Source organism: Hylobates moloch, unplaced genomic scaffold (genome assembly GCF_009828535.3).
Source record: "Hylobates moloch isolate HMO894 unplaced genomic scaffold, HMol_V3 SCAFFOLD_6, whole genome shotgun sequence".
NCBI classification, from domain to species: Eukaryota; Metazoa; Chordata; class Mammalia; order Primates; family Hylobatidae; genus Hylobates; species Hylobates moloch.
In genome coordinates, this window is record NW_026652281.1 from 32,794,009 (window position 1) to 32,819,561 (window position 25,553).

At 40.0% G+C, this 25,553-nt stretch overlaps 2 protein-coding genes across 3 annotated transcripts in view; one reads left to right on the forward strand and one right to left on the reverse strand.

Annotated features, from left to right (window-relative positions):
- Nucleotides 1-10,417, reverse strand: part of AP3S1 (adaptor related protein complex 3 subunit sigma 1) — a 91,460-nt gene extending 81,043 nt beyond the window's left edge. For both annotated transcript variants that reach the window (XM_058440589.1, XM_058440588.1), the window contains exon 1: nt 10,288-10,417. In XM_058440589.1, the coding sequence (XP_058296572.1) occupies nt 10,288-10,401 (114 nt within the window). In that variant the 5' untranslated portion in view covers nt 10,402-10,417. The remainder of the gene's footprint in view (nt 1-10,287) is intronic.
- Nucleotides 10,418-12,481: 2,064 nt separating this feature from the next.
- CDO1 (cysteine dioxygenase type 1) lies at nt 12,482-24,489 on the forward strand. The gene is made up of 5 exons (XM_032156616.2): nt 12,482-12,934; nt 16,020-16,097; nt 17,957-18,111; nt 22,698-22,867; nt 23,760-24,489. Exons 1-5 carry the CDS (start codon nt 12,765-12,767, stop codon nt 23,787-23,789), a joined length of 603 nt encoding a protein of 200 aa, XP_032012507.1. The 5' UTR covers nt 12,482-12,764; the 3' UTR covers nt 23,790-24,489.
- Nucleotides 24,490-25,553: the final 1,064 nt, after the last annotated feature.

Here is a 25,553-nt window from a genome sequence, read left to right on the forward strand (position 1 = left end):
TATTACTATTTGAATACAGTTCAAATTGTATTTATATAAATACTGTTTGCCTACATTATTTAACCCAAACTGGATTATTCACTATTCTTTGAAGATGCCTTGTGTTTTCTGTTTTCTACTTCTGCTCTTGCAGTTTACTTACACCTTCACCCTTTCAAATCCTAACTCTTCTTCAAGTCCTGATTCAGATAACTTTTTAAAGGCTGTCTGAATCATTCAAGCAGAAGATACCCTTTCTCTCATAAAAACACTTAGAGCAAACTACTACTATTACAGCACTTACTGCATACTTCCTGAGCCATGTGTCTAGTTATTCTGGTTTTTATCTGGTACCCACACACACATAATACTTAGTACATCTACTTATACATAAATAATTAGTAATGTAACACATCGAGTGAATGAAATTGTGATTAGCAAAGTATGACAGCTAAAAACAAAGGACATTTTATATAGTTTAAGTTTTTGGCCGGGCGCTGTGGCTCACGCTTGTAATCCCAGCACTTTGGGAGGCCGAGGCGGGCGGATCACAAGGTCAGGAGATCGAGACCACGGTGAAACCCCGTCTCTACTAAAAATACAAAAAATTAGCTGGGCGTGGTGGCGGGTGCCTGTAGTCCCAGCTACTCGGAGAGGCTGAGGCAGGAGAATGGCGTGAACCCGGGAGGCGGAGCTTGCAGTGAGCCGAAATCGCGCCACTGCGCTCCAGCCTGGGTGCCTGGGTGACAGAGCGAGACTCCGTCTCAAAAAAAAAAAAAGTTTTTGTACAGCAGAAGGTAATGGAAAATATTTGCAACATATGACAGTGTTCTTATGTCTTAAATATATGAAGAATTCATTTCAATTGGTAAGAAAAGACCAACTGAAAAATAGGAAAAACATACCAAATTTCGATTCACAAAAAGATACAAATGGCCAATAAAACATGAAACACCTTGAACCCCATTGGTTACAAAAAGTACAAATAAAAACAATGCTGATTAACAATAAAAATAATGTACATCTTGCTATTAGCAGAGTTGTGGGGAAATCCTGTCATATTTTGGTGAATAGAATATGAGTTGGTATATCACCTTTAGGGGGCCATTTGGCAATATCAAAAACCTTGAAACGTAAATATAAACTTCAATTTGTTCGTATAACCTTTCATTCACATATTGAGTGCCTACTATGTCCTAAATATTGGAACAACACTAATAAAGCTCATAAGAGATTAATAAAGTCCCTGTTCTTGGAGTCACTTTAATGTTGACTCAAGGGGATAGGACAGATTTTCAGATTTGAATTTAAATCTCGAAGTTTTTAAAATTGAATTTTTAGAAATAATGGAAAGTAAAAATATTTGATACCTGATATTAGCTACTATACCCATGTTTTCATATTTAATATTAATGAAAGATAAAACATTATGTGAGTAAAATCTTTAGAGGAATCCTTCTAAATCAACTCCCATTGTTCCTTCTGTCGTCATAGCTGATATACGTGAATCTAGGTTGATTACTTCTAGTGATAGACAACAAGGATGTCTTGTCCATTTTGAGATGGCTCTATTTGTTTCATAACTGCCTTTCTTACAACATGGCAAAATCTGCCTCCTTGCTTCCTGCAAGTATTTGTTCCCAGTTCTGTTATCTACATCTACAAAACATACCTTTCCCCCTTTCCTGCCCCACTTTTCCCAAGTCTTAAGAATGATAAATCCATCCCTCTAGTTGCTTAGAATCTTGACTCTATTCCAACCCAGTTTCATTCCATCAGCTTTACTACCAAAAGCAATCTACAGATTCAATGCAATTGCTACCAAAATACCAATGACATTTTTCAATGACATAGGGAAAAAAAAATCTAAAATTTGTATGGAACCACAAAAGACCCAGAACAGCCAAAGCCATCCTGAGCAAAAGTGGCAAACCTAGAGGCATCACATTACTGGGCCTCAAGTTATATACTACAAAGCTATAGTAACCAAAACAGCATGATAGAAGCATAAAAACAAGACACAGGCCAATGGAACAGAATAGAGAACCTAGAAGTAAATCAATGTATTTACTTACAGTCAACTCTTGACAAAGACACTAAGAACATACACTGGGGAAAGGACAATGTCTTCTATAATAAATGGTGCAGGCAAAACTGAGTATCCAAATGCAGGAGAATGAAATTAGATGCCTCTCTCTCACCATACACAAAAATCAGAATAGATTAAAGACTTAAATGTAAGACCTGAAATTATTAAGAGAAAATTGAGGAAACCAAAAGTTTAAGCTGGGCAAAGATCTCTTGTAAGACCTCAAAAACACAACCAATGTGAAAATGAGCAAATGAGATCATATCAAGCTAAAAAGCTTCTGCACAGTAAAGGAAACAAAGTGAAGAAATATACTACAGAATGGACAAAAATATTTGCAAACTACTCATCTGACAAGGAATTAAAAACTATAAAGAGCTTAATAGCAAAAACCAATTAAAAATAGGCAAAAGATCTGAATAGATGTTTCTTAAGATATCAAAATGGGCAACAGGTATATGAAAAAATGCTCAACATCACTAATCACCAGGGAAATGCAAATCTAAATGAGGTATCACACCCTAGTTTAAATGACTTATCCAAAAGACAGGCAATAATGGATGCTGGTGAGGATGTGGAGAAAGGAAAATACTTGTACACTGTTGGTGGGAATGTAAATTACTAAAGCCACTAAGGAGAAGAGTATGAAGTTTCCTCAAAAAATGAAGAATAGAAATACTGTGTAATCCAGTATTCTCACTGCTGGTTGTAAACCCAAAGGTAAGGAGATGAGTATATTGAGATACCTGCACTGCAGCAGTATTCACAATAGCTGAGATATATAATCAACCTGAGAGTCCATGCATGGATGAATGGGTAGAGAAAGTGTACATGATGGCATCTTCAGCCCTAAAAAAGAATGAAATCCTGTTATTTGCAACATGGAACTGGAGGATATTGTGATGTTAAGTGAAACAAGCCAGGCACAGAAAGACAAATAGCACATACTGTCATAATGTGGGAGCCTAAAAAAAAAAAAATGCTTTTAGGATTGGCTGGCAAGATGGCCGAATAGGAACAGCTCCAGTCTGCAGCTCCCAGTGAGACGAACGCAGAAGTGGGTAATTTCTGCATTTCCAACTGAGGTATCCTGTTCACCTCATTGGGACTGGGCGGGCAGTGGGTGTAGCCCACAGAGGGTGAGCCGAAGCAGGGTGAGGTGTCGCCTCATGCAGGAAGTGGAAGGAACAGGGGAGCCTACCTTTCCCAGCCAAAGGAGGCTGTGAGGGACTGTGTTACCTGGCCCAGATACCACACTTTTCTCCTGGTTTTAGAAATCCGCAGACCAAGAGATTCCCTCATGTGCCTACAGCACCAGGGCTCTGGGTTTCAAACACAAAACTGAGCAGCTGTTCAGGCAGACACCGAGCTAACTGCAGGAGTTCTTTTCACACATCCATAGCTGAATTGATCAGTGGAAGAAAGGATATCAGAGATTGAAGATCAACTTACTGAAATGAGGCGTGAAGAAAAGATTGAGAAAAAAGATTGAAACGGAATGAACAAAGCCTCCAAGAAATACGGGACTATGTGAAAACACCAAACCTACGATTGACTGGGGTCCCTGAAAGTGATGGGGAGAATGTAACCAAGTTGGAAAACACTCTTCAGGATATCCAGGAGAACTTCCCCAACCTAGCAAGACAGGCCAACATTCAAATTCAGGAAATACAGAGACTACCACAAAGATACTCTGAGAAGAGCAACCCCAAGACACATAATTGTCAGAGTCTCCAAAGTTGAAATGAAGGAAAAATGTTAAGGACAACAGAGAGAAAGGTCAGGTAACCTACAAAGGGAAGCCATCAGACTAACAGTGGATCTCTGCAGAAACCCTATAAGCCCGAAGAGAGTGGAAGCCAATATTCAACACAGTTAAAGAATTTTCAACCCAGAGTTTCATATACAGCCAAACTTACTTTCATAAGTGAAGGATAAATAAAATCCTTTACAGACAAGCAAATGCTGAGGGATTTTTGTCACCACCAGGCCTGCCTTACAAGAGCTCCTGAAGGAAGCACAAAATATGGAAAGGAAAAACTAGTACCAGCCACTGCAAAAACCTGCCAAAATATAAAGACCAATGACACTATGAAGAAATTGCATCAACTAATGTGCAAAATAACCAGCTAGCATCATGATGACAGGATCAAATTCACACGTAACAATATTAACCTTAAATGTAAATGGGCTAAATGCCCCAATTAAAAGACACACACTGGCAATTTGGATAAAGAGTCAAGACCCATCAGTGTGCAGTATTCAGGAGACCCATCTCCTGTGCAAAGACACACGTAGGCTCAAAATAATGAGATGGAGGAATATTTACCAGGCAAATGGAAAACAACAACAACAACAAAAAAGCAGGGATTGCAATCCTAGTCTCTGATAAACAGACTTTAAACCAACAAAGTTCAAAAAAGACAAGGGCATTATATCATGGTAAAGGGATCAATGCAACAAGAAGAGCTAACTATCCTAAATATATATGCACCCAATACAGGTGCACCCAGATTCATAAAACAAGTTCTTAGAGACGTACAAAGTTACTTACCTCACACACAATAATAATGGGAGATTTTAACACACCACTGTCAATATTAGATCAAAGAGACAGAAAATTAACAAGGATATTCAGGACTGGAACTCAACGTGCAAAAATCACAAGCATTCCTATACACCAATAAAGACAAGCAGATAGCCAAATTATGAGTCAACTCCCATTCAGAATTGCTACAAAGAAAATAAAATACCTGGCCGGGCACGGTGGCTCATTCCTGTAATCCCAACACTTTGGGAGGCCGAGGCGGGCAGATCACGAGGTCAGGAGATCAAAACCATCCTGGCTAACATGGTGAAACCCCATTTCTACTAAAAATAAAAAAATAAAAGTAGTCGGGTGTGGTGGTGGGCACCTGTAGTCCCAGCTACTCGGGAGGCTGAGGCAGGAGAATGGCGTGAACCCAGGAGGCAGAGCTTGCAGTGTGAGCCGAGGTCGCGCCACTGCACTCCAGCCTGGGCAACAGAGCGAGACTCCGTCTCAAAAAAAAAGAAAATACCTAGGAATACAACTTACAAGGGACATGAAGGGCCTTCAAGGCCCACTGCTCAAGGAGATAAGAGAGGACACAAATTGAAAACACTTCCATGCTCATGGATAGGAAGAATCCATATCATGAAAATGGCCATATTACCCAAAGTAATTTATAGATTCAATGCTATTCCCATCAAGCTACCATTGATTTTCTTCACATAACTAGAAAAAAACTACTTTAAATTTCATATGGACCCAAAAAAGAGCCCGTATAGCCAAGACAATCCTAAGCAAAAAGAACAAACCTGGAGGCATCACACTACCTGATGTCAAACTATACTACAAAGCTACAGTAACCAAAACAGCATGGTACTGGTACCAAAACAGATATATACACCAATGGAACAGAACAGAAGCCTCAGAAATAACACCACACATCTACAACCATCCGATCTTCAACAAACCTGACAAAAGGAAGCAATGGGGAAAGGACTCCCTATTTAATAAATGGTAATGGTACTGGGAAAAATGGCTAGCCATATTTAGAAAACAGAAACTGGCCCCCTTCCTTACACCTTATACAAAAATTAACTCAAGGTGGATTAAAGACTAAAATGTTAAACCTAAAACTATAAAAACCCTTAAAAAACCTAGGCAATACCATTCAGGACATAAGCATGGGCAAAGACTTCATGACCAAAACACCAAAAGCAATTGCAACAAAATCCAAAATTGACAAATGGGATCTAATTAAAGAGCTTCTGCTCAGCAAAAGAAACTATCATCAGAGTGAACAGGCAACCTACAGAATGGGAGAAAATTTTTCCAATCCATCCATTTGACAAAGGTCCAATATCCAGAATCTACAAGGAACTTAAGTTTACAAGAAAAATGAAACAACCCCATCAAAAAGTGGGCAAAGGATATGAACAGATACTTCTCAAAAGACGATATTTATGCAGCCAGGAAACATGAAAAAGAGCTCATCATCACCGGTCAATTGGAGAAATGCAAATCAGAACCACAATGAGATAGCATCTCACACAAGTTAGAATGGCAATCATTAAAAAAACCTGGAAACAACAGATGCTGGTGAGGATGCGGAGAAATAGGAACACTTTTACACTGTTGGTAGGAGTGTAAATTAGTTCAACCATTGTGGAAGACAGTGTGGTGATTCCTCAAGGATCTAGAACCAGAAATACCATTTGACCCAGCAATCTAATTACCGGGTATATACCCAAAGGATTATAAATCATTCTGCTATAAAGACACACGCACACTTATGTTTATTGCAGCACTGTTCACAATACCAAAGACTTGGAACCAACCCAAGTGCCCATCAATGATAGACTGAATAAAGAAAATTTGGCACATATACAGCATAGAATACTATGCAGCCATAAAAAAGAATAAGTTTATGTCCTTTGCAGGGACATGGATGAAGCTGGAAACCATCATCCTCGGCAAACACTGTAACGGAAAGCCAAACACCTCATGTTCTCACTCATAAGTGGGAGGTGAACAATAAGAACACATGGACACAGGGAGGGGAACATCACACACTGGGGCCTGTGGGTGGGTTGGGGGCAAGGGGAGGGAGAGCATTAGGACAAATACCTAATGCGTGTGGAGGTTAAAACCTAGATGATGGGTTGATAGGTGTAGCAAACCACTATGGCACATGTATACCTATTTAACAAACCTGCATGTTCAGCACATCTATCACAGAACTTAAAATGAAATTGCTTTTATGGAAATAGAGTGTAGATGATGGTTACCAGAGGCTGGGAAGGGTAGTAGAAAAAAGGGAATAATAAAGGGTTGGTTAACGAGTAAAAAAAATATAGTTAGAAGGAAAAAGATCTAGTGTTGGGTAGCACAATTGGGTGACTAGTTAATAATATATATTTCAAAAAATAACTAGAAAAGTGGAGTTGGAATGTTCATAACACAAAGGATGAGAAATGCTTGAGGTGATGGATATTTCAGTTACCCTTATTTGATCATTACATATTGTATGCTTGTATCAAAATTTCACATGTACCCCATATATATGTACATTTATGTATCCATAAAAATTTAAAAGCCTGACTGATTTACCTGCAAAACATGTTCAGAGTCCAGCCATTTCTTATCTGCTACCACTGTGGACAGAGCCACTATCATATTTTTTTTTCACTCAAGTTGTCACAGCTAACTCGTTGGTTCCTCTGTATCTACTCTCTCCTCCCCTAGAATCCCCAGTGGCTTTCTATATTGGTGTAAAAGCTGAAGTCTTTACCTTGGCCTATGTGATACGTAGTCATCACTTCCCCACACTCTGCCACCCAAATGCTGTTACTCAAACACTAAGCTTTCTCCAATCCCAGGGCTGTTGCACTTACTGGTTCTTCTACCTGGAAACTTGCCCTAGACAAATGTCTTGCTAATATCCTTCAGTCCTTGCTCAAATACCACCTCAAGGAAATGTTCCCGTGAACTCCCTCTAAAACAGCAACTTGCCACTCTACATACCCAACTTCCCCTGTTTTATTTTTCTCCATTGTACATTTTATAAAGTATTTGTATGTCCATTTCTCCATGTATGCTGCATACAATATTTGTTCATGTGCTCCTCCTACCAACCCAACCCCATTAAAATGTAAGCCCCTCTGAGGGCAGTGGCTTAGTTTTGTTAGCAGTGCCTGGCATATAGTACATGCTTTTTAAAATATGTTGGATAGTTCCCTTCTCTTTATATCTACCACCATGTCAATGTTTGTCTGAAAATGTGAGTCATTGATTGCCCTAGGCAATTCAGAGTACAGTAGAGCTACCTCTCTGGATCTAGGTATTCTATTTATGTTAATAGAGTCTATAATGTCAACTTTTTTAAATGACTATAGTTAGGTTACAATATGCAACATTGTTGGGAAGAATTCAGATGCCCTTTGCAAAGAACCTGAAAAAAGTCTTTCCTGGATTTGAAATCACAACCCTAGGATCCTTAAAGAGGAGTGAGGAGCTAGATGAATTACTTTAGCCAATATGCTTTTACTAACTTCATTTATGCATGCACTTAAGAAATATTTCTATTTGTGCCTAACCTGCACAAAATACTGTGTGCTAGGCACTGATGGTGATATAAAAATAAAATGTAAGAGGAGCCTGTCGTAAAGGTTCTCACTGTCAAAGTGATCCACGTAAGTAATTGCAATACATGCTGAGAAATGGTAAGTGCCTTAAGAAAGATAGTGATTGTTCCGTTGTTCAGGAGGAGGAGAGATGGCTCATTTGACAGGAAAGTAAAAGCTGGATCTTAAAATAAGATTGGGACATGTTGAAATGGCTGGCTAGGATTTAAGCAGAAGGAAAAGCTTAAGCAAAAGAATGGATTTGGTAAGCACATTCAATTTGGCTGAAAGATAATATTCATAAAGAAAAATAATAAAAGGCGAAATATCAAGAAAGGTAGTTTACAGCCAAAATATGAAAAAAAAAATTAATGCCAGGCTGATAAGACCTATTGTATAGGAAAGTTAGAGTTATTGGAAGAATGTGACCAGGAAACAACATCATCAGTTCTGTGCTTTAGGCTAATTAATCAAGCGATTGTGAATAAAGGATACATATGGGAGAAAGCTGGAACCAAGGAATCCAGTTCAGAGTCCAGTGCCATAATCCAGCCAAAATCGAATAGAGGTTTGAATAGTGGAACAGCAATAAGAATACAAAGTAGAGAAAATGATAAGGAGATACAAAACTTGGCAATTGGTTGAATGGGCTCTGGATAATGATGCAAGGAAGGAGTAGGCAGCACTGGATGAGGTTTTTGAGCTTGGGTGCCTCATTGCAGAAATAGAACCTTTAGGAGCTTGGAAGAGCATTCTTGAGAGGAGTTTCACACATACTGCATCTGAGGTGCCAAAAGGTGTTGGAGATTGCAGTCTGCATGTAAAACAGGGAATGTGGGAGGCATCCACACACAGATGATCAATGAAATCCTGAGTGTGGGGGGAGGAAGTTGAGAGAAGAAACAATAAAAATGTGTCAATGTCACTACATTAAGAAAGTTCCTTGAGGTTTTTGAAGGTCAAGAGGGGGAGTCAGATGGACATAAAGATGGCAACAATAGACACTGGGGACAACTAGAGGGAGGATGGAGGAGAGCAAGGGTTGAAACTGTTGGATACTATGCTCAGTACCTAGGCGAAAATAACATTTTTACCAGAAACCTCAGCATCACACAATATAACCAGGTAACCTGCACATGTAACCCCTGAATCTAAAATGTTGAAAAGAGGGTAGGCACAGTAGCTCACGCCTATAATCTCAACACTTCAGGAGGCTGAGGTAGGAAGATCACTTAAGCTAAGTAGTTCAAGCCCAGCCTGTGCAATATAACAAGACCACATCTCTACAAAAAAATTAAAAATTAGCCAAGTGTGGTGGTGCACACCTGTAGTCCCTGCTACTCAGGAGGTGTAGGCAGTAGGCTTGCCTGAGCTCAGGTATTGAAAGCTGCAGTGAGCCAATGGCTCCACTGCACTCCAGCCTCAGTGACACAGCAAGACCTTTGTCCAAAAAAACAAACAAACAAAAGAAAAGTCACAGACTGGGAGAAAATATATACAAATCACACGTCTGATTTGTTTCTTGATTGTATAATAAACTCTTAAAACTCAACAATAAGAAAAGATAATTAAGTTTTTAAAAGGACAAAATACTTGGATATTTCACCAAAAATTATTTACAAACAACTAATCATATAAAAATAAGCTCAACATCATTACTCATTATGAGAGACAGGACTAGCTGGATTTCCTAGGCCGACTAAGAATTCCTAAGCCTAGCTGGGAAAGGTGACTGCAACTACCTTTAAACACGGGGCTTGTAACTCAGCTCACACCCAGTCAATCAGGTAGTAAAGAGGGCTCACTGAAATACAAATTAGGCTAAAGCAGGAGGTAAAGAAAGAGTCAAATCATATATCGCCTGAGAGCATGGGGGAGGGACAATGATCCGGATATAAACCCAGGCATTAAAGCAGGGAGTGGCAACTCTCTTTGGGTGCCCTCCCATTGTATGGGAGATGTGTTTTCACTCTATTAAATCTAGCACCTGCACACTCGTCTATGTTTGTTATGGCTCGAGCTGAGCTTTCGCTCGCTTTTCACCAGTGCTGTTTGCCACTGTCACCGACCTGCCACTGACTTCCACCCCTCCAGATCCGGCAGGGTGTCTGCTGCTTTTCTGATCCAGCGAGGCGCCCATTGCTGCTCCCGATTGGGCTAAAGGCTCGCCATTGTTCCTGCATGGCTAAGTGCCCGGGTTCGTCCTAGAACACTAGTAGCTGGGTTCCACGGTTCTCTTCTGTGACCCACGGTTTCTAATAGAGCTATAACATTCACCGCATGGCCCAAGGTTCCATTCCTTGGAATCCATGAGGCCCCCCAGTTCAGAGAACAAAAGGCTTGCTGCCGTCCTGGGAGCGGTGACCACCATCTTGGGAGCTCTAAGAACAAAGACCTGCCCGTAATAATTAGGGATATAGAAAATGAACAACACAATGCAATATCAGCACACCTCTATTTGGCCAAAATCGATAAAACTGACAATACCTGGTGAGGATGCGGGGCAACTAGAACTCATACATTGATGTTGAGAATGCGAAATGGCACAGACCCTTTGCAAATTAGTCAATTTCTTGCAAAGTTAAACATGCACTGACTAAATGGTCCAGCAATCTCACTCCTAGGTGTTTACTCAGGTGAAATGAAAATTTGTATTCACAATTTGTTGAATAAATTAATGAATGAATAATAAACGAGTGGAGCTATCATAATGTAAGATGACTAGATAATATCTAAAATTGCTGAAACAAAAAAATATATAAGCCTATTTTTGGAAAAACGAAGTAACTACCACAAGGAATAGTTAGAAGAGTTAAGAGACTGACTCTTTAAGCACAGGACAGATGGTCGGGAATGGTTAAAAGGGTCTGCTGCTTTTCATTGACCTTCCAGTACTATTGATTTTTTTTTTAACTATGTGAATATATTGCTTTCATAAAAATGTAAAAAGAGAAAGAGGAGTCAGAGAAAGAAAATGAATTGTCAGAAAAATTTGAAGTTTTATCAACTGAAATGCAGAAAAGATAAATTGTGCTTGCATTTTATTTTTGTTGTTCATTCCAAATATTTATGGATTAGACTAGCTGAAAGGAAGTAATTAAGAGACTCAATAGAAAACATTGCCAAGAATAAAAAATAATTTGAGTAAACAACGAAAAGTTTACAGGTTACTCTGTCACAAAATACTTTGTTAATTCACTACCCCACAGCAACACGCATCACCAAGGCTGGCTTCCGGAATGCTTTCTACCTGTAGCCGTTTTTGAACAATAGGTGATTGAGCTTTTAACAACACTGTTAGAATATAATGTAGTAGCGAGTTTTACCAGAGATGTTTAAGACTACCTGGCACAAGTCAATTTCATTGTATACATGTATATACACGAGGGAGGGCGATCTTACTCTAGAAAAAAACAGGTCTTCAGAAGTCTAGAACTTTAATAACCTTAAATCCAAATTATTCCCTAGGTCCATCTATAATGAGAAGGAAGAAATCTACACTTGCATTTCTTCCATCTTTGACATCTTTCTCATTTAAATCCTACTGTTCTTGATTTGTGTTGTTACCAACGTACTAGGTGCTGTGCATGACATAGAAACGTGTTTCCTTATATGTATGTACCAGCAGGCTCCTTCAAAAAATATGTGTGTGTATACTTAAATATATATATTATATAATATATTAAATATATTATATATAACATTTATATATAATATTTATAATATATATATTTATATAATATATAATATAAAGTCTTGGACTTATTTTCACCTAGCCTGGGGCATATTGTGGATAGTTTCAATCGACAAAACAGGCACTCTCTGGCCTAGGAGTGGAATCCATCCTCAATCTTCGCAGGCTCCTCACAATTCTACATTTGGAAGAAGTGTCCCTCTCCTTCCCTTTTCTTTTCCTTCTTTACTCAGCGTCAGCCCCCGCAGCCATCTCCTCCGACCCTTTTTGTCTACGTCCCAGCGTCGCGAACCACAGCGGCGGAGGTGGAGTGGGGAGAGGCGTTAGGCCGGGCGGCTAAAACGCGCCTTTAAAGTGGGGGAGAGATTGCGCGGAGCCCACGCGAGCCCTGGGACGCCGGAGACAACGAGGCTCTTGGGAAGGCGCGGAGCCCCGGGGAGCAGGGGATGTGCGCGTGGGCCGTCCCCGCAGGGTCTCCCCGCCTCCGCCACCTTTCTTGGGTGGCTCTCCGCCTCGTCCACCCTCCGAGGGCCGTTGGTACATTCCTAGTGACTCCAAGCGCTTAAAAGGGGCCCGGGAGGGTGACCCTCACAGATCTGAACCTGATTTGTGTGCGCGCCGCGTCTCTAACGAGCCCGGATCCACTGCGCTGCCAGGGGCGTGGGGGTGGGTCTCTTGCTGTCTCTGCGACGACATCCTTACGTTTTGGCATTCGAATGCTGGGTTTGTGCGTGTGCGTCTGCTTAGCGGTCTAGAGGGCTGTTAGGCTCCCTCGCCCCCAGCTCCTTGGCTCGCTCAGCTCCTCCACCGCAGCCCAGCAGTGAGACGCGCGCGCCGCCAGCTCCGCACGAGATGGAGCAGACCGAAGTGCTGAAGCCACGGACCCTGGCGGATCTGATCCGCATCCTGCACCAGCTCTTCGCTGGCAATGAGGTCAGTGTAGAGGAGGTGCAGGCCATCATGGAAGCCTACGAGAGCGACCCCACCGAGTGGGCAATGTACGCCAAGTTCGACCAGTACAGGTGAGCGCGGTGCAGCTTCAATGCCAGGCGGCGCCCACTCGCCCAGTCTGAGGAGGAATGGACGTGGGGGTCGCAACCCAAGGTGACTGGTTCGGGAAGCTCGGGCCGCGCAGCGTCCGCCGCTCGCCCACTCGCTGGCGAGCCGCGGGGCTGGCACGACTCGCTTGGGAATCCGCGGCCACAGCGCAGGCGGAAGGTGGATCCTACTGGCCTTGCTGGCCTCCGGCCGGGGACGGCGGGCAGGCGCCGGGAAGGGAGGCCACCGCGCGTCTGCGAGATTTTCTGTTCTCTTCTCTCCCGCAAACCGCTTTGCTTCTAAATCACCGGTACTCCTGCCCCTGGCCTCGGGAGCAGTGCCCACACTCCCAAGCCATCGTTAACCCCGGGCGCGGAGATGGGGAGAGACCGCACTCAGGTTCGGGCCTGCCTGGCACCTTAAGGAGCCGTCTGGCCGGACTAGCAGAGGGTGCTCCCAGGAGAGCACTACATCAGCCATCGGGAGAAGTGGGTGATGTTGAAGAAGACAAGTCACCCGCGTCAGTTCTCCATCACTGCGCCTTTGGTCGTCTGCAACCGGGCACTTTATAGCAGGCATTTTTACTCATGTGAAATAGCGTCTTGTGGCCGTCAGCTGCCACTACGCAATTTCTGCTGTTCCCTTTCCCAAACCAATTCAACTAACTTCCCCGACTGCGGGTTTATTCAAATCCACTGCCAGGTTTCGCAAATTAAATATTCGACCGTCTTTTTTTTCAGCCCCCAAATGATCTGATTTCTCTCATCTTTGATTCTGAGGATCTGTAATGTAAATTAAAGACCCCTACTTCCCAGATGTACTTGAGTGAGGTGCCCTGGTAAGCCGGCTTTTTTGCAGCCCCGGCTTGGTGATTAAGTCGAATCTCTCTACCAGTCCTCCGGGGCCAGAGGTAAAATTTAATCACCCCGAAGTGTGAGAGGTTCTACTTTTTCTGAGCAGGCAGTGCGTCAGTCTTTACGGTTTTTTGGGTTTAGGGTTAGGAGAAAGGGGTAAGTGAAAGAAAAGAATAAGGAAAGAGTAAGTTTGTTTTTCTTGGGAGCAGGTTCTTTTAGTCACTCTTTAAAATGTAGGATGTTTGGTAAAGTTTTGTTGGCATGGGCGGTTTCAACTGTATTTTAGGATTTGAAATAGAAAAAGTGAAGACCACTAAGGATCCCATTTTTCATACACAAGTGACTTGAGGAAATTCCTTTGGCTCCTGTCAGCTTAGTTCATGGTAGAGCCCTTCTGTAGCCGTGAAAGCTACCAGAGAGTCTAGCTTTTAAATTTTCTTGCGTTTGCTTCAGGTAATTGAAGACTTGTTATGGGACAGGTACTCTTCCAGACACTTGACACATATGAGGAATGGTAGGCAATGAAGGTGAGGAATGGTAGGCAATGAAGGTGAGGAATGGTAGGCAATGAAGGTGAGGAATGGTAGGCAAATGAAGAGGTTGAATGACTTGCACTAGGTCTTCTATGGAGTAGCGGCTCCAGGCTCCGGGGTTAGCATTATTGTTCAGAGCCTACACTCTAAACCACCATTAAACCAGGATAGGTTGTGACAGTTTTTAATCTTTAATCTTTAAAACAAGCGTATTTTCAAGGACCTTGAATTAGTCTTGACTGACAAACTCTAAGCCTTTTGAAGTGCAACAAGTTGGGTTGATTGGTCTCTTCACAGATATCTGAGGTACAGCTCATTAACATAATGGATGTAGTCCTGAGGGGGCAGTTGGGGGAAGACAGGAGATGGGAGAGAATTCAATTCTACAGTATTTTTTTGCATTAAATAGGTGCCTAGCACTGTGAAGGATTCTGTTCTCTGACTTTGGGAGGGCCAGTGCAGAAAAATCAAGACAGAATATGCTCCAGTGCGGGCCAGGCTGTGAATTCTTTGAAAGAAGCTGCAGAGAAGCAAGCAAGATTATCCTAAGACTTCTGGAGGAAGAATTAGGATCCTTCTGCAGGAACTCAGTTTACTGTGAATTGAAGGTTGTGTGCACAGCTTCTTGTTAGGTCATAAAGGCTACAAAGTAGGGAAAACAGAGGCTAAAAAGCACTTACTAAGTAACTCCCTCAAGGATCATGCTCTTCAGGCACCTCGGGGTGGGGAGGAATGGGACAGGATGGAAGGGGCATGCTGGACAAGAGTTAACTGATGACCAAGGGGGAAAAAAAAACTCCCGAAAAATGGAGTAAAGACCCCTTTTCTTTAACATGACAGTCTAAATGAATGTCATAATTATGAAACTTTGCTAACTAGATGCTGACAACAGTACACCTTGGACCAATAGAAACTTTGACGTTGATTTTGCTTTTTTCATGGTCGTGGTCGTGGTTTGCAGTTTGTTGTTGGTGGTGGCAGTGGTGGTGGTTGGTTGTGGTGTGTGTGTCTGTGTGTATGTGTTTGCCAGTTACTGGTTTCTCCTAATTGTAAGAGGTTTAGAGGGTTCTTTACTTCAGTAATGTAGTCTTCTTTGTTCTGGTACTTAGATCAACCCCCACGGTATTTGTGGAAGACTTTTCATTATAAGGGCTTTTGAATGTGGTTTGTGTCTAGGCTTTAGTAAAACTAAGAATTCTAGAACAGCTATTTAATGAAACCTTGTTTCTCAAGTCCTGATTTAGCTACAGGCAGAAAATAGAAACAAAACAAAACAAAACAAACCAAACAAACAAACAAACAAACAAAAACGATAGCAACATTCTTGCCTGAACCAGTAATGCACTTTGGAAATACTTCTCTGAGAAACTTACTCCATCAGTTTGAGGCTGTCACATTGAGAAACATGCAATTTCGGTTTTTTTTCCTGTTATTTTTCCCGTGCCATTAATTAAAACTGAGCAGCTACCTCTGTAAATGCAGCAGTTCAAAATGAACTGAGAAAAAGGATTTTTCATTTGTGTTGGATTTCTAATTAGAAAACTGCATTCAAAGTTGCTTAGAGGTAGAAATGTTAACATTTGTGAATAAATGGTACTTGGTGACACACTTAGTTTTTCCAGTGCTTGTTTCAGCAACCAAATTAAAACTTCTGAGTATATTGGTTTTTTTTTTTTTTTTAGGTATACCCGAAATCTTGTGGATCAAGGAAATGGAAAATTTAATCTGATGATTCTCTGTTGGGGTGAAGGACATGGCAGGTAAAATAACTATTCATTCACAGGTATTTATTAGAGCATGTTTTCTAGCATATGAAAAATATAGTACCAGGCTAGCCACAGCCACAGTAACAAATCTCTTTTTTTTTTTTTTTTTTTTTTTTTTGAGATGGCGGTTTGCTCTTGTTGCCCAGGCTGGAGTGCAATGGCATGATCTCAGCTCACTGCAACCTCCGCCTCCCGGGTTCAAGTGATTCTCCTGCCTTAGCCTCCTGAGTAGCTGGGATTACAGCCATGCACCACCATGCCTGGCTAATTTTGTATTTTTAGTAGAAATGGGGTTTCACCATGTTGCTTAGGCTGGTCTCGAACTCCTGACCTCAGGTGATCCACTCACCTCGGCATCCCAAAGTGCTGGGATTACAGGTATGAGCCACCACTCCCAGCCCTCATTTTCTAATTACTTGTTCACAATGTTCCCTTATCCCAACAAAAATTATCAATGGAATTAGCACAGGGCATTCAGGCATACACCACATATATTAAAACCAGCCCCCAAAATGAATAGTAAATCAAAGAAGGTAAGTAACCCCCTTAAGTTAACCATACTCTGTTTTCTGTGCAGTTAACTTTTATGTGAAATTGTGTTTACACTTGACATTTGTGGTGTTTGAGGTGTGTAAACAATCGTGGGACCAAAGACCAAAGGATGGAGATTTGAAGCTAGAAAAGCATTGCAAATTCAGAAAATTTCTTTCTACTTCAAGTTAATTCTTTAGTTTCTTTACTGAAAACGCAACTTATACTGATTCTTTGAAACTTAGCTCTTTAATTTGTCTTTAGTTTCATGTTTGACAGTCTTATTATCAACTAAGTATTACTATCTTTTGAAACATATCTTTCTCAGTCTATTGAGAATGGTAAAAGCAATAATTTAGATCCATCTTTATGAAAGGAAACATGAATTTGTCAGTGTTTAGAAAGTTAGGTCTGTAGAGTGCATTTATTTACTCGTATGGAATGAAGTGTTTCCATTCATTCTCTCAATATTTTTGAAAGCACATTATGTCCGGAGTGGGACTAGGCTCTGTGGATTTAGGAAACAAATTCTTTTTATGGTACATATATAGATTAATACAATTCAATATATGAAATGAATACCCAAAATGTATATAGATACATATATTTTAATTAACCCTGTAACCAAGACTGCTTCATATACTTAAATACTATTTACTCCGAGATTGCATAAATAAATCCTTTGTTTCCTCAAATCCAATTAACTTTTTCCCACCAATGTTGGAAGGTAATCACAGGTAGAGCACTCTAAATTGACAGAATGTTAACATTTTATATACAGTGTAACTTTAGGATGGTAATACACATATAGATACCTTCTCTCCCACAGCTCCCCAAAGGAAGGAGAAAAGACGAAAGCCTTGGGGAAAAAACATTAAATGTTAAGTGGATCTTCTCAGTGTGGTACAATTACTATGGATGATTGTCTTAATCCTTTCTAAAATTTCTCTAATGTGCTTTCATAATCAAATTCTAGCCCAGTTTAAGTGAGTTATATGTATTTGGGGGAAGATAAAATGTTACTGATTTTGTGTTTCTGTTATCAAAGTAGTATAACAAAGTTTAAAAAAACTGTTCTTTAGTAGGGGTATGCATCAAAATTGTACCTTTTATATGAATTGATATAGATGAGATATTATTACTTCACCCTGAACATTGTTGAACTGTAAATTGATAACATTTAAAAAATTCAGCTGAAATGGATTTTGGCTGGGGAGATGGCTTATTGACAGTGTGCCGGTGTCGGTTCTGGGAAGACTGTTACTGCAGGTCTGGATACTAGACCATCTACTGAGTTCGGTTGTCATTTTGTGTACATATAGCAGTATTCATGATCATACCAACTCCCACTGCTTTCTGAAGATGCTACAGGGAAATCTAAAGGAGACATTATTTGCCTGGCCTGACAAAAAATCCAATGAGATGGTCAAGAAGTCTGAAAGAGTCTTGAGGGAAAACCAGTGTGCCTACATCAATGGTAACATCTTACTCTTTTTCTAAGGGCAAGTGGGAAGAACCATGACTTTTCGTCTGAAATATTGACACTTTTTATGCAGTAGAACCTGGATCATGAGTCATGATTTAAAATACTTGGGAAATGACTTAAACATAGCAGGTTTTGTTTTTTAAGCCTTTGCATCTTGGTTGGAATCACTTATTGAAAAGATATGCATGCAGATAGTATCCACTGAAAAGTCATTTACTTGCCAAGACTTAAGACAGTTAAAATAAAATATGAATTTACTTCAGTGGAGTCTTTCAACGAAAGAGATCAAGTTGGAAACATTAGCCTTGTGTTAGAAAATAGAACAAAATGTTCTGTAACTAATTAAGAATGCTAGCTAGTGTCTGTTTTTCTAAAATACATATAGCATACCTAAAAAGTATCCTCCAGGGAAATTTTACAAAGCACGTTGTTGGCCAGTGATTTATACATATCTTACCAAGAATTCATTATCTTTTCTAAATGGGATATGGGATAGCCAGATACTTTTCAAGAGAGGCAGTGATTAACTTCCATATTCCTAAAAGGAATAGTAACTTTCCAAAAAGCTCACTAAAATGTACATGAGACAGATAGTTTTTTATTCCCATTTACATAGGAGGTTGCCAACACATAGGAAGATTAAACAATTTGTCCAAGGTCACTCAGCTTTTAAGTGGCAGCCAGAATTTGAACCTAAGCAATTTGATTCAAAAACCTATGCTCTTCATCAGCATGTACCCCACCTATATAAAGTATTATAGAGCTTTGGGGGATTTTTTTTTTGTCAAAGCAAGTTTTTCTTCTTCATAATCTTACTGGGCTCGATATTTGGCCTATATGCAAGTCACTTGCAAAGATCAGATGGTGTGGGAAGTTGTCCCTCATTCACATAACAGAAGGATGCTAGTTTCCTATGTGGCAGGAAGCTCTGGATCATTTACCCAAATAATGTGAGGGTTGCTATCTGTAAGGCACACCAGATTTCCAAGAAAATTCTGTTGTCTATACATTCACACTAAAGCCACATACCTTTCAGAATAATTACTTTCAGCTGGAGTCAGAGTGCTTGTGAAAATAGATCAGATCTTTAAGAATAGGTAAGCTTTTTCAAGGGTCTTCAATGCAAAAGCCTATAGAATCCCAACAGATAAGGAAGTGGTATACATCAGGGATAAAGCTGTGGTGAGGCCTGGTATGAACTGGAGTATACAAGCCTCATATTAAGGTGACAGCAGTGGCCATCCAGCTCCAGTGAGATCAACCTGGTTTCTTTTTCCATAGAAGTTGGAAATTCTGGGTTTTATATGAAATTTTGCCAATTAGTAAAATATTGGGTGGAGTATGTTAATTATTTCTGTAGACTAATTACCCAAATAACTTAAAAGCCACAAATTTTCAACTTCTGATTCTTACAGATGCAGGAGTAGGGGTGGAGATGGATAGTGATCAGGGGGAAAGGATGTTGCAAGTACAAGGAAGAGCACAAGTGAAGGTACAATTGTTGTAAAAAATGGAAACTCTTCAAGCATTGGGGGAAGGAAAGAAAGAATGATTTTGGTCAGTGGATTAGCAGGAGAGTAAAGTGAGCTCAGGGTATGGGCCTGCAAGACCAGCTAAAAGTAAGGACTTTCTTTGGTCAGCAGAGTTGTAATTGGGAATATCTTGATCGATTTGGTAGCAGCATGCAACATAGGGTGGAGGAGAAGGGAGGACTGGGGCCAGGAGACCAAGTTGCCTATTGTAATGAGCAAAAGGTCGACAGGGCCTGACCTAACTGTCCTTCATAAATATCCCCAAGAAAAGTCCAGTATTACTGTGACAGAGGGTACACCATGACCATAAAGGAAAAAGAAGTCAATATCAAAATATAATAATAATGCCTGGATTATTAATAGGAGCTTCTCTAAAGGATGGGTGACTTGTTTTTGCAGGGTCTTTGCTTGCAGGATTGTCAGCATGCATTAGATGATGCATGGACCTGCAGTGTTGAATATTTGTTCAAAACTGTGCTTTAGCCAGTATATTATGAACGGAACAAGCTACAGGATCAAAGAATTTGCAGATCTCAGAATTAGGCACCAGTTTTAGAAATAAGGAAAATGAAAGATCCTAGAAGGTGTGACTTGTTCAAAGATAGCTTCGCTAATTACCTAGAAGTAGAACTTAAGTCTTCTGGTTCTATGCTTCATTCTTCTTTATGATGTGCACTCATGGAGCTAGATTATAAAGAAGAAAGCACAAAGCCACATGGGGTGCCTACATTAGTTATGCTAAATTCATTACTTGATTAATCCCTGAAACTTTCTTGTAACTGTGTAAGTTTATTAACATTTTTTAATTGAGTATTTCATCTTGTTTTTTTGTTGTGTGTGTGTGTGTGTGTGTGTATGTGTTTTTTTTTTTTTTTTTTTAATCTTCTTGAAGATCTCTCTCCCAGGGCCTCTTGACTGCTTCAGCACAGATTCGTTGATCTCTAGGCCAGGGGTGAGCTGTGATCCTGAGATTCCTTACAATGTAAGGCTTACATTCTCTCAAGCTTTTCCTTTGCTATTTCCTGTGGCTGGATCCCCTCTTTACTGATCTCATGATTTTTTTTTCATTCTTGGCTTATGCCCTTGTTTTGGTGGAGCATATGCTCCAATGGCTCTACAAGAAAGGATTCATGGAAGGTAAATTTTTCAGATGCTATATATTTAAAAATCTCTATATTCAACTCTTACAACTTGATTGATAATTTAGCTAGGTTATGGATTATCACCTGATAAACATCTTCCCTCAGAACCATGAGGGTAATTCCTTTGTCTTTTAGTTTCTAGTGTTCTTATCAAAAGCCTAGGGCTGGCCGGGTCACCACCTGTAATGCCAGCACTTTGGGAGGCTAAGATGGAAGAATTGCTTGAGCCCAGGAGTTCAAGAACAGCCTGGACAACATGTTGAAACCCCATCTCCACCAAAAACACAAAAATTAGCTGGGCATGGTGGCAGGTGCCTGTAGTCCCAGGTACTTGGGAAGCTGAGTGGGAGGATCACTTGAGCCCGGGAGGTGGAGGCTGTAATGAGCCAAGATCCCACTGCTATACTTCAGCCTGGACAGCAGAATGAGACCCTGTTTTTTTTTTTTTTAAAAAAAACCTGGGCCCATTCTGATTTTTGAATCTTTCTATTTTCTTTCTAGAAACTTTTGGGATCTTCTCTTTTGGTGCCTTCTCTCTATCCTCAGTATTCTGAAATTTCACAGTGATATATCTTGTTTGATGACTCATTCTTTGTGCTGGGTACTCAGTGGGTTTTTAAATCTGGGAATTCGTGTCCTTCAACTCAGGAAAACATTGACAGATTATTTCTTTGGATTTTTTTTTTAATTCTGTTTCTGAAACTCCTATTTAGATATTAAATCTCTTGAACTGTTCCTCTTTTTTTTCTCTTTCTTTTCTATTTTCCGTCTTTGTCCTTTTGTTCTTTGAGTCTTCCTCAGCATTTCCTGCCAGCCCTTTTCTGGTTTCTGTTTCTTCAACCTCTTTTTGTTTTATGGTCCCTTTCATGGTATTTTCTCTTATTTCTGGACAAACATTAATGATAGGTTTTCGAACACTTCCCCTGAGTAGTCTCTGTTGCAGCCTGCTTTTTTGTTTGCTCTGACCTCTGTCTTTCATACTAGAGGCCTTGCTCAAATGTCTGATGACCTTGGCAATCTGCTAATATTTACAAACCAAGAACAAAAAATTTAACTGGTAACCTTGAACATGAGTGGCGCTTGTCAACTGGATTTCACTTTTTGATAGTCTGGCAGAGCCTTTTTCTTCAGGAACTTCCAGTGACAGTATCTTTAAAGCTTTTTTCTTGAGCCAATCGGATTCTCTGAGAAGCTGCTTCCTATCTTCTGCCTGGAAAGAAAAATCTTGTCTGGCAGCATTCTCGCACCTAGGTGATGACTAAAGCAGGGATTTTTACCATTCAGTATGGAAGCTTTTGTTTAATTCACCTGTTTTTCACCTGATTTCCATCAGTCCCAAGTTGATCTCTTACACTCTTTCTAGAGACTAAACCTTAGTCTGCTGCTGAAAAAAAAGAAGAGAGAGAATTGGTAAAAGGGTTGTGAGACTCTACTTCTTAAACAGGCTTTAAACCAGTTCTTATATTTAGAGCCCTATCTTTACCCTCATTTCCAGAAGTACCTGGTGCTGTCAATTCCTGTGCTATTTGGAGTTTCAAGATATAAATCAGATTATTTCTTGGTTTTCCCCATGGGTAGCTTAGGATTTAGCTTTCTCTGCTCTGTAAAGCTATCCGTCTTACTTTCTAAGCTTTCAAATTTTTGTTAGTGTTTTCTCTTTCCCTATTTTGTCTTTGTATATTGATGTCTTTTTTATTTTTTTACTGCCATTGGAGAGGGTTTTCAGGAAGGAGCAGAGGCTAATGCATGTGTGTCACTTACTATCTTTAACTGCAAGTTCAATTCTAGTTAATATCTATTCCGTTTGCATCACAATTGATTCATGATCTCAGATGACTCACAGAGATTTTACCTACAGCTGTTGTCTAGGTTTATCTATTTTTCCTTCTCGGATATTGTTTAGATTCCATTGGCTTACATCGAGTAGAGAACATCAGCCATACGGAACCTGCCGTGAGCCTTCACTTGTACAGTCCACCTTTTGATACGTGCCATGCCTTTGATCAAAGAACAGGACATAAAAACAAAGTCACAATGACATTCCATAGTAAATTTGGAATCAGAACTCCAAATGTGAGTATAATTTCTTCTAGGTTTAAATGCTGTGTAGGTTGGCACTGTTACACCGCATGTATGCAAAGAATGAGATGAGTCTTAATTCATGGATAAGGCCCAATATATCTTGATTGTTTTATTTAACTTTAGAGACTATCTTTTCAATTTATTTTTAAAAACTTATTATGTTAGATCCAAAGATTATTTGAGAAACTTCAAAATGTCTGCTTGTTTTTAAAGAAAATGTTTTCATTTACTTGGGAAATAAGAGTGAAAACTATTATTTGATATAACTGTTACTGCCATGACTTACTATTCATAGGTCTAATTTGCTGGGCCAACAGGAATAAGTTGCACAGTTAAAGTTTGTAAAGGTTATTCTGATAATATAACTAAAGAAAATTGTCTGTTTCGTTTGCCAAGGTTGCTTATTCTTAGAGTTGTTATGCCATGTATACCACAAATAAGAATAGACTATACTAACATGTTCCTCCTTGAGAAACAAGCATTTCCTACTAAAAATAAAAAGGCAACCAACACTAATACAGCAGGGCAGTCTTCTACCTCTGAAATAAGTTTGTCATTTAGAGGAATAGTCTTTATTTAATTATCAGAATATCCAGAAATAGACAATGTGTGAAATTGGAGACCAAAACAATCTTTATGAGTCTTAATGAAAGCACAGCCTCTGAGGGAAGCCAGGGCAGAATTTTCTCATTATTGCCCCACTTTGTCTTTATCATCCACATTCCAAACCCTAAGAGATATTCTTATTGCAGGAAAAACAACAAGGCTCCCTTGCCCTTGCTGAGTTTTCATACACTGCTACAAAAGCAGAAGTATTTAGAATGAGTCAAAATGTCTTTTGTAAAGATTCTTACACAGCTTTCTTTTTTTCCCTTTTTTACAGGCAACTTCGGGCTCGCTGGAGAACAACTAAGGAGCACCAAACCCTCTGAGGTTTTACTTTAAGGCTCGCTGTATGTTTGCCTTGGACAAAAAGGCTACCTACCACGTGCTATCCAGTAATATACTTAAATAAGCCAATACTTAGATCTACTGTAAGGCAGATGCTAATTATAAGGCATTAAGTAAGCAAATAGTGCCCTCGGCTACTGCAGAAGAAAAGTCCCACTGAGGAAAAGAAAGTCCTGTGATTTTTAAAGGCAAGTTGTCAAGTGCTCTCATAGTTCTATCCTCTAATTCCATTAAATCCATACTAGGAGCATCAGTGAGGGTTTTCATAGCTTTTGGAAATACTTTGGTCTCTGAACTGTAATTAGCAAGAAGTAAAAACAGAAACGTCAAACATCAAATGTTTGCTTTGTTACCTGGAGGACTAAATGTAGATGTCTTTAGTATACTTTGTATGTTCTTAATATTGCAAGATAATTTTGTGAATCTGTAGATTTTATTTTTTCAGTCTTACCTTACAAATTTCTTTTCTATGAATAATAGAGGAACTTACGGCACTCTGCCGTTTGGTAATGAAAGGAAGTGCAGAGGATTTAGAAAAGTACATGCTCCCCAGACCACAACAAACCAAAACGTAAACTCATGTCTGCATCCCATGGTCGTAGTCAAAGATTTTATATTGCTAAAATTGCCAAATAATTTTAATAAAGTGGATTTGAACACAATTTGAAGTTGTGTTTCTGATTAACATGATACAAACTTCACATAAATCAATTTCTTAGATCTAGATATACGAAAGCACCATGACAAATTTTTTTTTTTTTTTTTTTGAGACGAAGTCTCGCTCTTTCGCCTAAGCCAGAGTGCAGTGGCGCTATCTCGGCTCACTGCAAGCTCCGCCTCCCGGGTTCACGCCATTTTCCTCCCTCAGCCTCCTGAGTAGCTGGGACTACAGGCACCTGCCACCGCGCCCAGCTAATTTTTTGTATTTTTAGTAGAGACGGGGTTTCACCGTGTTAGCCAGGCTGGTCTTGATCTCCTGACCTCGTGATCCGCCCGCCTTGGTCTCCCAAAGTGCTGGGATTACAGGCATGAGCCACTGCACCCAGCCGACAAATGCTTTTATGATGTAAGAATATGAGAGAGCCAAAAAACATTCAAAAACAACTTAACCTTTTTGGACTTAATTAATATCTTCACTAATTGGTCAGAGACACCAACCTGAGAGCTTCTGGCTGTAGTGTGGCTCGGATATGGTGAGTTTTGCCTGAAAATTGTGTGTCTATATCTGTATGTGTTTAAATGTGGATTGGTTTTCAACATTTAAAAACTGGAGATTTCATAGAAGTTGAGGGATTCTAGCCGCTCAAAATTTGAATTATCTAGAACACTTGGTCTGCACTGTGTTTTTATTGGTATTAGTTGGCTAGGCTAGGGTTTGCCTCTTAAATGGGCCGGCCCTCCAATCTGCTGCAGTCCCAAACTCACCTGTTTCCATTATTTGTTACCTGTAAAGCCTGTATATGCATTCGAGTTTGGGCTTCCTGCTCTAAGCACCTTTTTAAGGAATATCGATCATAATCTTAGAGCTTATTAATTCTGGGAATTTAGTTAGCAAAGTCCTTTAAAAATAGTTTCTGTGTAGCTCATTGGTTATATTGTTTATATATCTCATATTAGTATTAACGTGTTAGCTTCCTCTCTCATCCTTTGGAAAGATATTAACACTTATTGAATGCTTACTATGTATTAGGTATTGTTATAAGTTGTTTGAGCCTACTAATAATTC